Source organism: Chlorocebus sabaeus, chromosome 19 (assembly GCF_047675955.1).
Source record: "Chlorocebus sabaeus isolate Y175 chromosome 19, mChlSab1.0.hap1, whole genome shotgun sequence".
Lineage (NCBI taxonomy): Eukaryota > Metazoa > Chordata > Mammalia > Primates > Cercopithecidae > Chlorocebus > Chlorocebus sabaeus.
The window spans coordinates 13,580,391-13,593,697 of NC_132922.1; the positions used below are offsets into that span (position 1 = coordinate 13,580,391).

Below are 13,307 nucleotides of genomic sequence, written 5' to 3' on the forward strand. Positions count from 1 at the left end.
GAGGCCTCCCCTGACTGCCCTGTCTAAAGCAGCCCCTGCTTCCTCCCCTCCTGCCCTGCTTCCTGTTTCTCCCACCCCCTGGATAGACACCCCCTGAAAGGATCTTGTTTCCTTTTATCTTTTCTGTCCCTCCTGTTAAGACTCTTGGCTCCATGAGAGTTCAGCTGTTCTATTCTTTTGCTCACTGCTGTGTCCCCAGCACCCAGAAAGAGTCTGACCTGTCGTAAGCACTCAGTTAAACACTTGCTGAAGGCATGCATTCCTTCCCTGGAACTTGAATCCCCTCCTCCACTAACTCACGGGCTCATTATTTATTCACTTATTTATTTGAACAACCAGGAAGTGGCATACCATTTTCCTCACATCCCATTGGCCAGAATGTAGTCATGTGGCCACACCTAGCTGCAAGGGAGGCTGGGAAATGAGCTTGTATCAGGATGGTCCTGATGTCCTTACTATGTAAAATGGGGAGGCTGGATTTGGGGGATATTTTGTAGTCCCTGCCCCCAGATACTGAGGCTCAGAGAGGTGAGGTGACTCAACCAAGGTCCCACAGGGAAGTGGTCACTGAGCCAGGATGGGACCTTGAATTGGGCTGACTCCAAAGCCTGTGCTCTTTCATCTCCACTTGGAAATGAATAAATTAAATAAGATTTGTATGTGCTGGCATTCTATGCAAGGTGCTATGATGATGCCCACAACTAGATCAGCTGTCCTATCTTCATGCTTCATGGTGGCTTCAGTTTCATCCACAACACTCTCCTCTGAGTAATATGGCCTCCCTATTACTCAGAGAGAGAGTCCTCATCCTGGGCCTGGGGCCTCCACAACCTCTCCAGCCTTGGCAGCGAGACTTATTCCCTGCCATTCCCAACAAGAGCCTGCCAGTCCAGCCTGCCAGCTCCTCTCTGTTGCAGAGCCATCCAGGACTCGGTCCCACTTCCCTGTGTTTGCCCAGGCAGCTTCTCTACTCTGGGATGCCTTCTCCTGTCTGCCTGCCCAAATCCTCACTGACCTTCAAGTTCCAGTGTCGGGAAGTGCCTGGCTGCATTTCTTAAAGGTTTTACAAGGATAGACATCATTTCCCCCAAAAGAATGCAGAAGGAATGTTGAATGCTCCCTTTCCCTACTTCTCCCTCTCATGACTAAGCAGGCATCGTGGATGTTGAGATTAAAGCCCCATGTGGAGATGGCAGGACACCAGGCTAGATGGAGCCCAGGTCCCCAGGCAGTGGTGTGGAGAAGACTCATCATATTCACCTGGACCACCTATCCATTTGGACTTTTCAATGAGAGAGAAATCAGTTTTGAGAATGTTTCGGTCACTGTTATTCTGAGTCTCTTTAAGCAGCTAAACCTGAGATATACCTAATACAGCATCTTCATCTGTGGAATATGAATCATAACCCTTGCCTCAGAGGGCAGCTGTCAGGAAGGAAAGAGCTAAACTTTGTCAAACACCCAGCAAGAATCCAACATATGCTGAGTCCAACATGCGTACAATGGGTGCTGTCTGCATCCACCCTCTCTTCAGGACCAAGGCACCATCCCCCCAGCTGCTGGGAGGAAAGCCTGCTGATGGCTCCCAGCTGACTCCCTCCCCAGACACTAGCCTCAGTCAAAGGGAGGTGCCTCACCCAGGAGTCCCCCCGACCAAGGGCAGGCCCTGCAATAAAAAGCCAAGACCGCTTGCCTGGTTTCAGGACCTGCCCCAGTTTTCAGATCCAGAACCTTGGGACTGAAGGAGAGGCTGGGTCCCAAAGGAAGAGTCCTGCAACGCTGTGGCAAGTATATGTGGCAATGACTCCCTGGTTCTTCCCTAAAAACACCTGTGGCCATTAACTCCAGTAACTGTATGTGGGGGAAAGGGGAATATCCAAACATTCTGAGGATTGTTGGACACAGGGTCCAAGTTGACATCAGCGCTCAAGACTGAAGTGTCTTCAAAGCCACATTTGAGTGGGGGTGCATAGAGACTAGGTGATAAATGAAGTCTTGGCCAGGTCCAGCTCACTGGGGGTCTGCTTGATTCATGGCCGCTTTCCTGGTCTACAGATGTAGAATTGGAATGAACATCCTTGGTTCTTGACCCCATATGGGTACCTTGGCCCACAGGGTCAGAATCATTGTAGTGGGAATAGCTATTGGAAAATTCATGAAGCTGACCCATTGTCCCCACAGCGAAGAGAGTAAATAAAAAGCTATATCCTGAGGGAAATGTCAGATGTGGGTGCCACTCTTGAGACCTAATGGATGCAGGAGCAATGGCCCTCGTCACATTCCCAAGCACTTCCCCAGTTGGGAGGATGGCCTGCTTCTTCCAGCTGCTTCCTTTTAGCAGAGAATTATATACTATGCAGAAAACAGTTCCTGGAATGGCACCGGGTCCTGGTAGAGATAGAGTGCCAGCTCGCAGAACATCATGTAACTAAGTAGCCCAGATGGCTCCATCTGACCCACTAAGTCAGAAGGTCAAGTGAGCCCAATAGTAACCCTTTGTGAGCGGTACATGCAGGAGCAGATGTGGGCAGAGACAGAGGGCTCCAGTAGGCTCCAGGGATAGGTGGCCCAGACCCTCGTGACACCTGCTGCTGGTGCACCAGGGCCTATCCCTCTGCTTACACCATGACCCACATGGGTGGGTCTCTTACGACTTTCTGACAATGGAGGAGAATGCCAAGGTTGGCTGCAGAATGAGTTGGCTCAGAGTTTGGGCACAAGTGAAAACCGGGTAGCTACTGAACTACAGCCCTGCTCAAAGGTGTCCTGGAAAGATGGTGGTGAGGGCAAGTCCTCCCAGGGGGCAGGGCTTCAGGCAGGGCACCTGGCCATCCACTTCCTGTGGAAAGAGAAATGGCTTCTTGAAGTCAGAATATCCATGCATCATGGGCAGTGGTGAATGGCTTGACTGCTTTGTCGGAGGCCAGAAAGAAGGAAGATGGGAAGATCAGAAACACAGAAGTCAGGAGAAGAGGCAGGTGGATGACCCCATGGGAGCGGAATGTCCACTCTGCCAGCAACAGGGACGCATGCTGAGCCCATCGTTTCTCCAGAAGACCAGGGAGCAAATTGATTCCATGAAACCCCTTCTATTCTGCAAAAGTGAACCATCCATCTTGCCTGGAGTCAACACGTGTTGGAAATGTGTTTGCCTTTCCTGCCCACAGGGCCTCAGCCAGCACCACCATCCAGAGGCTTAGGGTGTTTGACCCGCCAACACAGCACACCGCGTAACATCACAGAAGACCAAGGGATGCTCTCGACATCGAAGGTGGTCTGAAGTGAGCACGTGGCCATGAGATCCACCGGTCCTCTCTAGCATTTCACTGGAAGGTGCTGGCCTGATGGAGTGGAGGGATGGGGCAGCCTTGAGAAGGTGCAGCTGAGGTGTCAGCCTGGAGGTGACATCCTGCTTGGATGGGGCACCATACGCCCTAAATCTACCACCGCTGTGTGGTGCTCTGTCTCCAGCAGGCGGTCCACAAGGGTCCAGGAACTGAGGGGTGGGAGTGGGAGTGGCCCCACCTGCCATTCTCCTAGTGACCCACTCTGGAGTTTCCTTTTTTATTTATTTATTTATTTATTTATTTATTTATTTATTTATTTATTTAGAGACAGTCTTGCTCTGTCACCCAGGCTGGAGTACAGTGACATGACCTTGGCTCACTGCAACCTCTGCTTCCCGGGCTCAAGGGACTTTCCTGCCCCAGCCTCCTCAGTAGCTGGGATTACAGGCATATACCACCACACCCAGCTAATTTTTTTTTTTTTTTTTTTTTTTTTTTTTTTTTTTTTTAGACGGAGCCCTCGCTCTGTCACCAGGCTGGAGTGCAGTGGCACGACCTTGGCTCACTACAGCCTCCGCCTCCTGGGCTCAAGGGACTCTCCTGTCTCAGCCTCCCGAGCAGCTGGGACCACAGACACGAGCCACCACATCCAGCCAATCTCCGTATTTTTAGTAGAGATGGGGTTTCACCATGTTGGCCAGGATAGTCTCGATCTCTTGATCTCACAATCTGCCCACCTCGGCCTCCCAAAGTGCTGAGATTACAGTCAAGAGTCACTGTGCCCGGCCAATTTTTGTATTTTTAATAGAGACAGGGGGTTTCACTATGTTGGCCAGGCTGGTCTCGAACTCCTGACCTCAGGTGATCCACCTGCCTCGGCCTCCCAAAGTGCTGGGATTACAGGTGTGAGCCACGATGCCCGGCCCACTCTGGAGTTTCTTTCCTCTGCAGGTCTAGAGTCCTGTTTCCAGGAGGGAGTTGGAGGGGGGAGGACACTTTATACCAGGGGACAAAGCAAGACTCTTGTGACACTTTAAGCTCACAAACACCTACTCCATGCCAGTCTCTGTATAAGTGCTGTCATTTAATCTTGAAGTAGGTATTTTCCAGTTTGAAACACTGAAGCTTAGGAAGGTAAGGCATGGGAAGTGGCAGTGCTGGAATCCGCACCCTGTTTTGCTGACCCCCACGCCTCTGCCCCGGGAGAGATGGATTCTGAAACTGTTTGGGACATGCAGGGATGGAAGGTGTAAGGGGCCACCTGTGTGGAGACACAGAGCAGGGACAGCTGGGGAGGCAGTGCCGGAAGCTGGCTCTGGAACTCTTCCGGCAGGAGCTGGCGGGGAGGCCGTCAGTCTCATCCACAGAGAAAAACCAGTCACCTCGGGTTGCCTTGGAGGTGAACAATCCGACTGTGCTTTGTTTTGTTTGTTGGCTTTATACAGTTTTCCTGTTGGCCTGGGGTTGTGTTTCTGCCCAGGGCGCACCTGCTGGAGGAGGCCGAGCGGATTCCAGACTGGCTGCTTGTCTGAGAGAAGCCAGCGTGGGCTCCAGCATTCCTTCGGATGCTCCATGGTGCGGACGGCCAGAGGTGAGTCATGGGGTTCCTGAAGCTCCTCCAAGGCCGACCTTCCTGCTCCCTACGGGGTTTCACCAGCTCCTGGCTCCCACCTGCCCTCAGGGTCCAGGGAATCATTCACACATCCTGTGTTCCAGCCCCTCCTCTGAGCTTCAGATCCGACTATCCCCATATGTATTGGTCACCACCGCTCCTGTCATTGTGCCCCAGATTGAACTTCTAGAATGCTCCTTCCTCCCCGTCCTCTTCCTGAATTCCTGAGCCCTGGAAATGGTCCACATTTCCCCAGGAGGCACCCTGACACCCACCTGGCTTTCACCCCTTGGGTCTCCTCCGTCACCAAGTCCTGCCTAATTCTTTCCCCTTCCACGGTCCCACTGTCATCCCGGCAACTATCACTTTGCTTGAGGGGACTTCAGGGCATTCGGATGCCTCCCTGCCTCTTCTACCCATTCTGGTCCAGTTTCCCATGGCATCCCATTGTCCTGGGGACAAAGACTGCAAATCTCACCAGTCCTCCTGGTGTGTCCCCTCCACGCTCCTCTCACACTGCGCGCCTCTCCTGCCCCAGCTCTGTGCTCAGCCTCCCTGGCTGCCCTTTATTCGCTCCCCTGAGCTCTAGCCTTCCGAAAGCCTTTGCGCCGCCATTCCTTGCACCCAGAATGCCCTTCCTTCTAACTCTCTGCCAGCAGACCCTCCTTATCTCCTCCTCCAGATCCCCTTTCAGGGGTCCTCCTGGGTTCCACCGAGGAGCCATCCCTGCCCCCACCCCTTCCCATTCCCCACAGCGTTTCTAGGATCTGCATGGCTCAATAACCAAGTCACGCCCTTGGTCAAGGAAGGCATGGTGGCTGAGCACCTGTGGTGTGCCAGGCCCTGTGTGTTCCGGGCTCTTCCCATCCACTCTCTCATTGAATCCCACAATCACTCCGAAAGGAAAGGTATTTCTAAGCTCATCTTACAGGCGAGGCCCCTGAGACTCAGAGAGGTGAAGTGTCCCGCCAAAGGTGACACAGCTGGAGTGTGGCAGAGCTGGGATTCACATCTGGGCCCATCTGGGGCTCGGAGGCTACAGCTCTGATGTTGATTTTCCAAAGCCTGATCTCTTCATAGGTATCATCAAACACCTGTCGGACGCTAAATCTGGGTTTCTGACAGGGTTACATGTTTGAGAATAAAGGCAAGATGCAGAATGATGCCTGCCGTTGCCCCCGCCTAACCCCTGCAAAGCCAACACTGTAGAGCTGGGGAAACTGAGGCACGGTTCCCAGGGGAGTGGGATTGCATGGGAATAGTGAGCAGGTTGCTTGTGTTTTTACCACACACAGCTCCTTTCATACTCCCTTGTGGTTGACAAGTGTGTTCGCGAATCCTCAGTCCCCTGTCCCCTTCTGACGGGGGTCCTGTCCCCAACAGGTGGCAACTGGTCAAAGCATCTGCATCCACAGGAGGGTGGTGATGGCCCCGGGCTTGCTGTATCTTACATGGTGCACATGGAGCCCACTGACCCTTCCTCTATTTGTTAAAAAGAGGAGATTCCTCCCCATTTCAGAGTTTCAGGCACTGGTGTAGGCTCATGGGATATGGTTTTTGTTGTTGTTGTTGTTTGTTTGTTTTTTTGAGATGGTCTCTCTGTCTGTTACCCAGGCTGAATTGCAGTGGCGTGATCTCGGCTCACTGCAACCTCCGCCTCCCAGGTTCAAGTGATTCTCTTGCGTCAGCCTCCCGAGGAGTAGCTGGAATTACAGGCACCTGCCACCACGCCCAGCTAAAATTTTTTTTGTATTTTTAGTAGAGACGGGGTTTCACTATGTTGGCCAGGTTAATCTCGAACTCCTGACCTCTGGTGATCCTCCTGCCTTGGCCTCCCAAAGTGCTGGGATTATAGGTGTGAGCCACCATGCCTGGCCGGGAGATGTATTTTTAATACTAATAATAATGCACACAAATAATAAAATTACCACCACCACCACAGACCCTGTTTCCTTCTCACTTATCTCTGTGCTTCTCACAGCCTCACAAGGTGTGACATGAACCCCCACCCCAAACCCACAGGCTGGTGTTGCCCTTGTGCCCAGGCTGGTGAATGTGCCCGTCTCCCCGGCTCCTCCCCACTTCCTCTTTGTCCTTCCTCTTTCCCATCGTATTTTTAGAAATCTTTGAGCTTGCAGCCCTGCTTCCAGAACAGCTGGCCTCACTTCCCCTTTCCAGGGCAGGAGGAGGACCCATCTCAGGGCCCTAAATAAAGAGGCCCCTCAAAGTCTCAGTAGGAGGGACCTTGGGGCAGAGGGGGTGTGGGTGGAGCTGCTCCCCTCCCCAGCCCCACAAGCCCCACAGGCTCTGCGGAGTGTGGCTTCCTCTCCGCGGGCCGAGCTGGCTCTATTTTTAACTGCACCTGCCTGTCTTATCTGCACCAGCGCAGTGCTCATCTTTGGCCACACTGGGGCTTTGCTGTCTGGTGCTCTCATCTTCCCGGCAGGCCTTGGGGGAGGGTGCCTTACCTGCTTCCGGACACAGGCCCACCTCAGGAGAGGAGGGGAGGCAGCCTTGGGGAACCCTGACTCACCAGCCTGTCCATAATAAAGGTGGGAAAACTGAGGCCCACAGAAGGAAGAGACCATGACCACTGGCAGGGTGGTGCAGAGCTGAAACCTGAGCGAGGTCTGGCTAACTCCCAATCCCCGCTTCCCCAGGCCAGGCCAGGACGATGGCACCCACGTAGACATGACAAATCGGAACTCACAGAGGGGAAGTCACTGGGCCACGGAGAAGCCTGAATTAAGACCCAGTCTGGGCAACGGGGAAATGACCTTTCCTCCCTCCCCCTGGCCTCCTCCTCCAGGAGGTCTTCCCAGATCTCCTCTGCCCCAGTGGGAAAAGTTGCTTCCTCCCATCTCTAAGCCCGTGTCCATTTGCACGGCTGGGTCAGGGTCCTGCAGGATCCGACTCCTGCCTCTCCACCCCGCCCCCAACGTTCCAGACCAACACCGGTGCCCCAAGGTTAGGCCCATGGCTGGGTCACTGCTGTCCCCAGCACTCCTTAGCACACTGGAAGGTCGTTTGTAGAGTGAATGAATGAAAAGACCAACTACTCAATGGAGAACCAATTGACCCCATTAATCCATCGCTGCATTGACCCCATTTAATTCATTTCCTCCCTAGTACCAGCTGAAGCAAAGCAGATTCTCCCCTCCCATGCCCTCTCCACAGCCCCGGCCAACCTGGGGCTTTCTCCCTCAGGTTCTCAGCCCTGCTCTGCTGCTGACTGGCCGTGTGACCTCAGGCAAGTCAGTCCTCGCCTCTAGTTCACCTCTGGGAGCCTCAGTTTCCTTATCTGCAATATGGGGACAGCCATCCCTGTAACCTTAGTATGTTAGGACCCCAAAGGACAAAGTGCCCTGCTGGACACACAGGCGGAGGTCTTGCATCTCAGTGGGTGCCTTCCCCGCCTCATCCCTACCCTCTTGTCTGCTGAGAGGCCTGAGCCAGGTGCTGCCCCTCGCTGGGTCTCCCTGTGCCGACCAGGTGCCCCCCAGCTGTGCTCACTGAGCTGTGATCTTGGGAACCTCCAAAGCCCACAGGAGAGGCAGGGGTCAGAGAGTGAGCCCTGGACAGGGAGTCAGGGCACAGGGTTTGGTCCTGCCCCCGCCTTAGAGAGGCTGTTTTCCTCCCTTGGCCTCTTTTCTCCCTTCTGCCACTGGGGGGCTGTTGAAATGGATCAGTGGTTCTCTAACTGTGTTCCCTGGGGCCTGAGGCTTCCATCTGGGGGTGGGGCGGGGGGGAAGGGGGATGCCCAGTGGGCGGGGCCAGGCTGCTCTATGTTAGGTGCATTTGAAGCCAGGGTGCTCCTGGACAAGGCTGAGGTCATCTGGACCTGGGGAGCAGACAGCTCCCACCAGCCTTCAGGTTCTGGAATTCCAGCAGCCGTGTTCACCAGAACCGTTGCAGCTCTGGAGAACGCTGACATCCAGGGTACAGAAACTTGGCCCCTCTTCTGGGCCTTCGATTTACCTCCCCAAACACAATCCTGATGTTCTTTTCCTCACCATCTTTGCAGCCTCCTTTCTCCTCTTTCTCCCCAGACACATTGTCCTAGTAGCTGGGGAGGGTTTCAATCAGAGCCTCCGTTGCTCACTCCCGGCCCTCCCCTGGCTCTAGGCTGCATCCTCAGCCTCCCCAAAGATCACCCCAGCCTCCGGCCAGAAAGGGACCTCAAGTCCCTTGTATCACCCAGACAAGTGTTGCCGTCACCAACATCACGTCATCATCTTAATCACAAGTCACTTTTCTCAGTTCACCTCTGAGCCTTTGGACTGGCCGTTCCTTCTGGCTGAAATGTTTGTTCCTTAGAAGGACCCTTAGCTGATACCGTCCTCAGGTCCCTCATTAGACAGCATCTCCTCTTGGGGCCTTTTCCACCATGGACCCCCCTCTTCCTTATCCTGCTTTACTGTTCTTCATCCTACCTGCCACCAACTGACGTACGGCATCACATTAGAGTCACTGCCTGTTTCTCCCTCTAGAGGACAAGCCCGTGAAGGGGGGAACAGCGTCTGCTTTGCTCAGTGCTGTGTGCCCAGCCCCCAGAACACAACTGGACACCTAGGCTGAGCCCACAAATGTTTGCTTCGCACAGCTGCATTTTCCGTCTGTGCTGTATTCCCTTATCTAGGACCCTGTGAGGCAGGGGCTGCCGTCCCATTCTAAAAGAGAGCACCCTGAGGCCCAGAGAGGTGGACTGCAGTTGCTTACCTGGGTGGCACAGGTCCATTCCGACACCCCTGGGGAAAAGATGACCCGTGTTCCTGTCGCTTGTCAACCCAGCTGCTGCTCGGGCTGACCCGGCGAGGATGCGTCACCTTGACTGTAACGGGCCCCTTCCTGCTTGCCCCGCCCAGCGCTGTGTGGGGAGGAAGTCAGTCCTGGCCCACTGGGGTCTCGTGTGCAGGCTTTTGACACAACAGCACTTCCTAAAAACTGGCAGAGTTTTGAGCAGCAGGGACCTTTGCCAGGGAGGGACAGAGGTGGAAACAAACAAACAAACAGATGAAGTGAGGGGAGGGCCACATAAAAAAGAGAAAGACAGTGAGACAGAAAGAAACACACGGACGCATATGTACACACACACGTACACACGCACAGACACCGAGGGTGATGTTCACTGAGGATGAACATTTTCCAGGGAACCATGGGCATTTACCTGGCAACCTCCTTACATGAATGCCATAGGAGCACCCAACTTGGACAGTCCTAGCAGGGCCCCCTCTGTTCCACCCCACAAGCTCTCTTCCAACTCCCACTTAAGAAAAGACAAATGAATTCAGTGCTAGGAAGGACTTTCCTTCCCTTCAAAGAAATATCTGGCTTTTTCTTGTCTAGTGAACAATCGGGTAATATGTTCCATTTTTCCTTCTCCCCCAGGCTGCTGGGAAACTCATCGTTAAATCCAAAGCTCATCGACGGCTTTTCTATGATGTCGTGTGAACTTTGGGGACTGACTCAGCTGTTTGACTCTCAGCTAGGGCTACTCAGCCTCACTTTGCTCATCTGTGAAAGGGGAATAACACTAACTCAGGGATATGGAAACGATGGAGTGAGAGGATGTGTTGGAGATTCTTGGGACATAGTAGGTGCTCAATAAACACTTTCTCCTTTGATTCTAATTTTCTTCTTTGGTTAAAATGTATCATGTTATTGCTTGTGTCTTTTCTGGCAGGTTGGTTCAAATCCTTTCTGGAAAAAGCTGTGCTGTAAAGAAACAGGTATAAATTAAATGCGAATTCCCTATAACTTCAGGACACATGCAGATTTGTTCATCTGCTTCCCTGTTACTCTCCAGGTCCCATGAGGGCAAGGTTACCTTTTGTGCCCTGGTGTGTGGTAAAATGCTGGGGACATAGAGGGTATGCAAGCGTGGAATGAATGAATGAAAGAATGAATGAATGAATGAATGGAACATGGTGGAGATCACAGTGAACGTGAAAGCCAGCTACAAGTTCACCTCCTTTTCACTATGCCGCCACTCCTGCCGTCAAGGGGCGAAGTCTATTTCTCCTTCCTTGGAAGCTGAGCTGGCCTTGGGCGTGTCTTTGACCAAAAGCACGTGGCGGAAATGATGTTCCGTGATGTTCGAGGCTGAGCTTTGAAAGGCCTTGCAGCTCCTGCTCTTGCTCTCAGTCCCCTGCCCGGCTGCCATGAGAACAAGCCTGGGCTAGCTTGTTGGAAGACCACAAGGAGATAGGCTGGGCTGTCCTGACTGTCCCCTGGTTGCTGCCTCATCAGTGAGGCCAGGGGACACCAGAAGAAGAACGATTAAGTGGAGTCCCACCCAAACTGCTGACCCGTTGCACTGTGGGAAATAATACGTTTTTGTGGTTTAAGCCACCAACTTTTGAGACGCTTTGTTAAGCAGCCAAAGCTTACTGATACAGAAGAAATCCAACGCTATCATTTCCTTGGAGAGAAAACTGAGGCTTAATTCTGGGAAACACTTGACCAAGTCAGAACTTGAGTGAGTGCCAATTCAGGCCCAGAAGCCAGGCCCACTAAGTCCCTGTCTAGTGTGCTCAGGATTTTTGAACCCCACACCCACGCTGCTTCTCCCCTGCCCTGCCCCCACCTGGGTTCTTGTATAACTCATGGTTATTTTCTGAAAAACTTGTTACAATTATTTCCATGGTAAACTAGATTTTTCTCAACTGCTTTGGGCCTGAGGAACCACAAACCATGACCCTGGCCATTTTAAAACTAGAAATTTGGGCCGGGTGTGGTGGCTCACGTCTGTAATCCCAGCACTTTGGGAGGCTGAGGCGGGTAGATCACGAGGTCAGGAGATCGAGACCATCCTGGCCAACATGGTGAAACCCCGTCTCTACTAAAAATACAAAAATTAGCTGGGCATGGTGGCGGGTGCCTGTAATCCCAGCTATTCAGGAGGCTGAAGGGAGAGAATTGCTTGAACCAGGGAGTCGGAGGTTGGAGTGAGTCGAGATCGTGCCACTGCACTCCAGCCTGGCAACAGAGTGAGACTCTGTCTCAAAAAACAAAACAAAACAAACAAAACAAACAAACAAAAAACCCCTAGAAATATGGAGAAAGGTATAATTCCCTATGCAGAAAGACTTTACACTGCAGGCCGGAGACTGCTATCTTTAAAAAGTCATGCTTGCAAAGTTGACCCTTGGCTGGCACCTGGGAGCTTGGATTTGGGGAGGGCTCCCACCACCCTAACTGATGAGAGTGGCTTACTGAGCCTACCCCATTTGCCTAGCATCCCTGGTAGCATCCCATCTCACAGGTGTTTTCATGACTTGTTGCTGGAGCAATTGAGCGTGTCCCGTGTGACTCCGTTGGGAGAGGACTCTTGGAAGCTGCACCTGGTTTCCACTGGACTTTGCCACTGCGCCTTTGCTGATTTGACTTTGAGTCCTTTCGCTGCCATAGATCATAGCTGTTAAGTATGACCATGCGCTGAGTCCTGGGAGTCCACCTAGTAAACCACCGAACCTGGGATGGCCTTGGGGAACGCTGACCTGTCTGACCCAGTAAATGTGCCTTGCCCCGGGCCACGGTTTGGCATCCGGCACTTCCCTTTTGTCTGATGGATGGTCACGGTCGTGTGGTTCAGTTATTGTTACTGTCTTATTCTCTAATATATACCTCAAATACCACCTCCTCTGTGAAGCCTGTTGCGATAACACCTCCCCTCCCTCTCTCCCACAACCCTGGTCGTGTTTAACAGCTTATATGCAGTCAGCCTGGGAGGGAGAGACTTTTCACTGTGGGCAGCAAAAAGTTTGGCAGAACTGACTTCATCATTTTCGCTGTCACTCCCTGTCTAGGTTTGGCTGCAAGATTAGCTGGGAACCAATAGCACAGGCAATGGGAGAGAAGGAAGCTGGACCCAGGGGAGTCACAGAGAACTGGATTCGAATCCTGACTCAGCTCTTGTGAGCTGTGTGATCTTCTTCCTTCCCCTCTGAGCCTCATTTTTAATAATTTTAAATCATCTACAAAATGAAGACAGTTCAGGTTAGGTTTGCCTACATGAAACAGAAAACCCACATAATAATAATGGTTTAAAGAAACTAGAGGTTTATTAATCTCTTACAAGAAAGAAGCCTGAAGTGGACAACACAGGGCTGCCCCGGTAGCAGCCTGGGCATGGATCCAGGATCCTTCTAACTTTCTGCTGCTGTCCTCAAGTTCTCCTCATGGTCCAAAGTGGCTGCTTGATCTCCAGCTATCATGCCTACATTCCAGGTAGGAGGAAGGATGAAAATGGGAAGGAATCCCCTTAAAACTCTTTCTGGCCTGAGATTAGTCCTTCTGCAGTACATCGGGCTTTGGTTCCCACCTGTGTATCTGGGACAACAAATGAGATTCTCCAAACATGGGATCTGTGAGGTCCTAAAATAACCACCACTGCTGTTTCTGGAGTG

At 52.5% G+C, this 13,307-nt stretch overlaps 1 protein-coding gene and 1 long non-coding RNA gene across 2 annotated transcripts in view; one reads left to right on the plus strand and one right to left on the minus strand.

The window, feature by feature from the left end:
• The window catches only part of CYTH4 (cytohesin 4), a 32,476-nt gene extending 22,722 nt beyond the window's left edge, over positions 1-9,754 (minus strand). The window contains exon 1 of the mRNA XM_007975697.3: positions 9,619-9,754. Within this exon, the coding sequence (XP_007973888.1) occupies positions 9,619-9,637 (19 nt within the window). The 5' untranslated portion in view covers positions 9,638-9,754. The remainder of the gene's footprint in view (positions 1-9,618) is intronic.
• On the plus strand, positions 18-10,523 carry LOC140709093 (uncharacterized). The gene is made up of 2 exons (XR_012089459.1): positions 18-4,878; positions 10,288-10,523. It is a non-coding gene; the product is annotated as an uncharacterized lncRNA (long non-coding RNA).
• Positions 10,524-13,307: the final 2,784 nt, after the last annotated feature.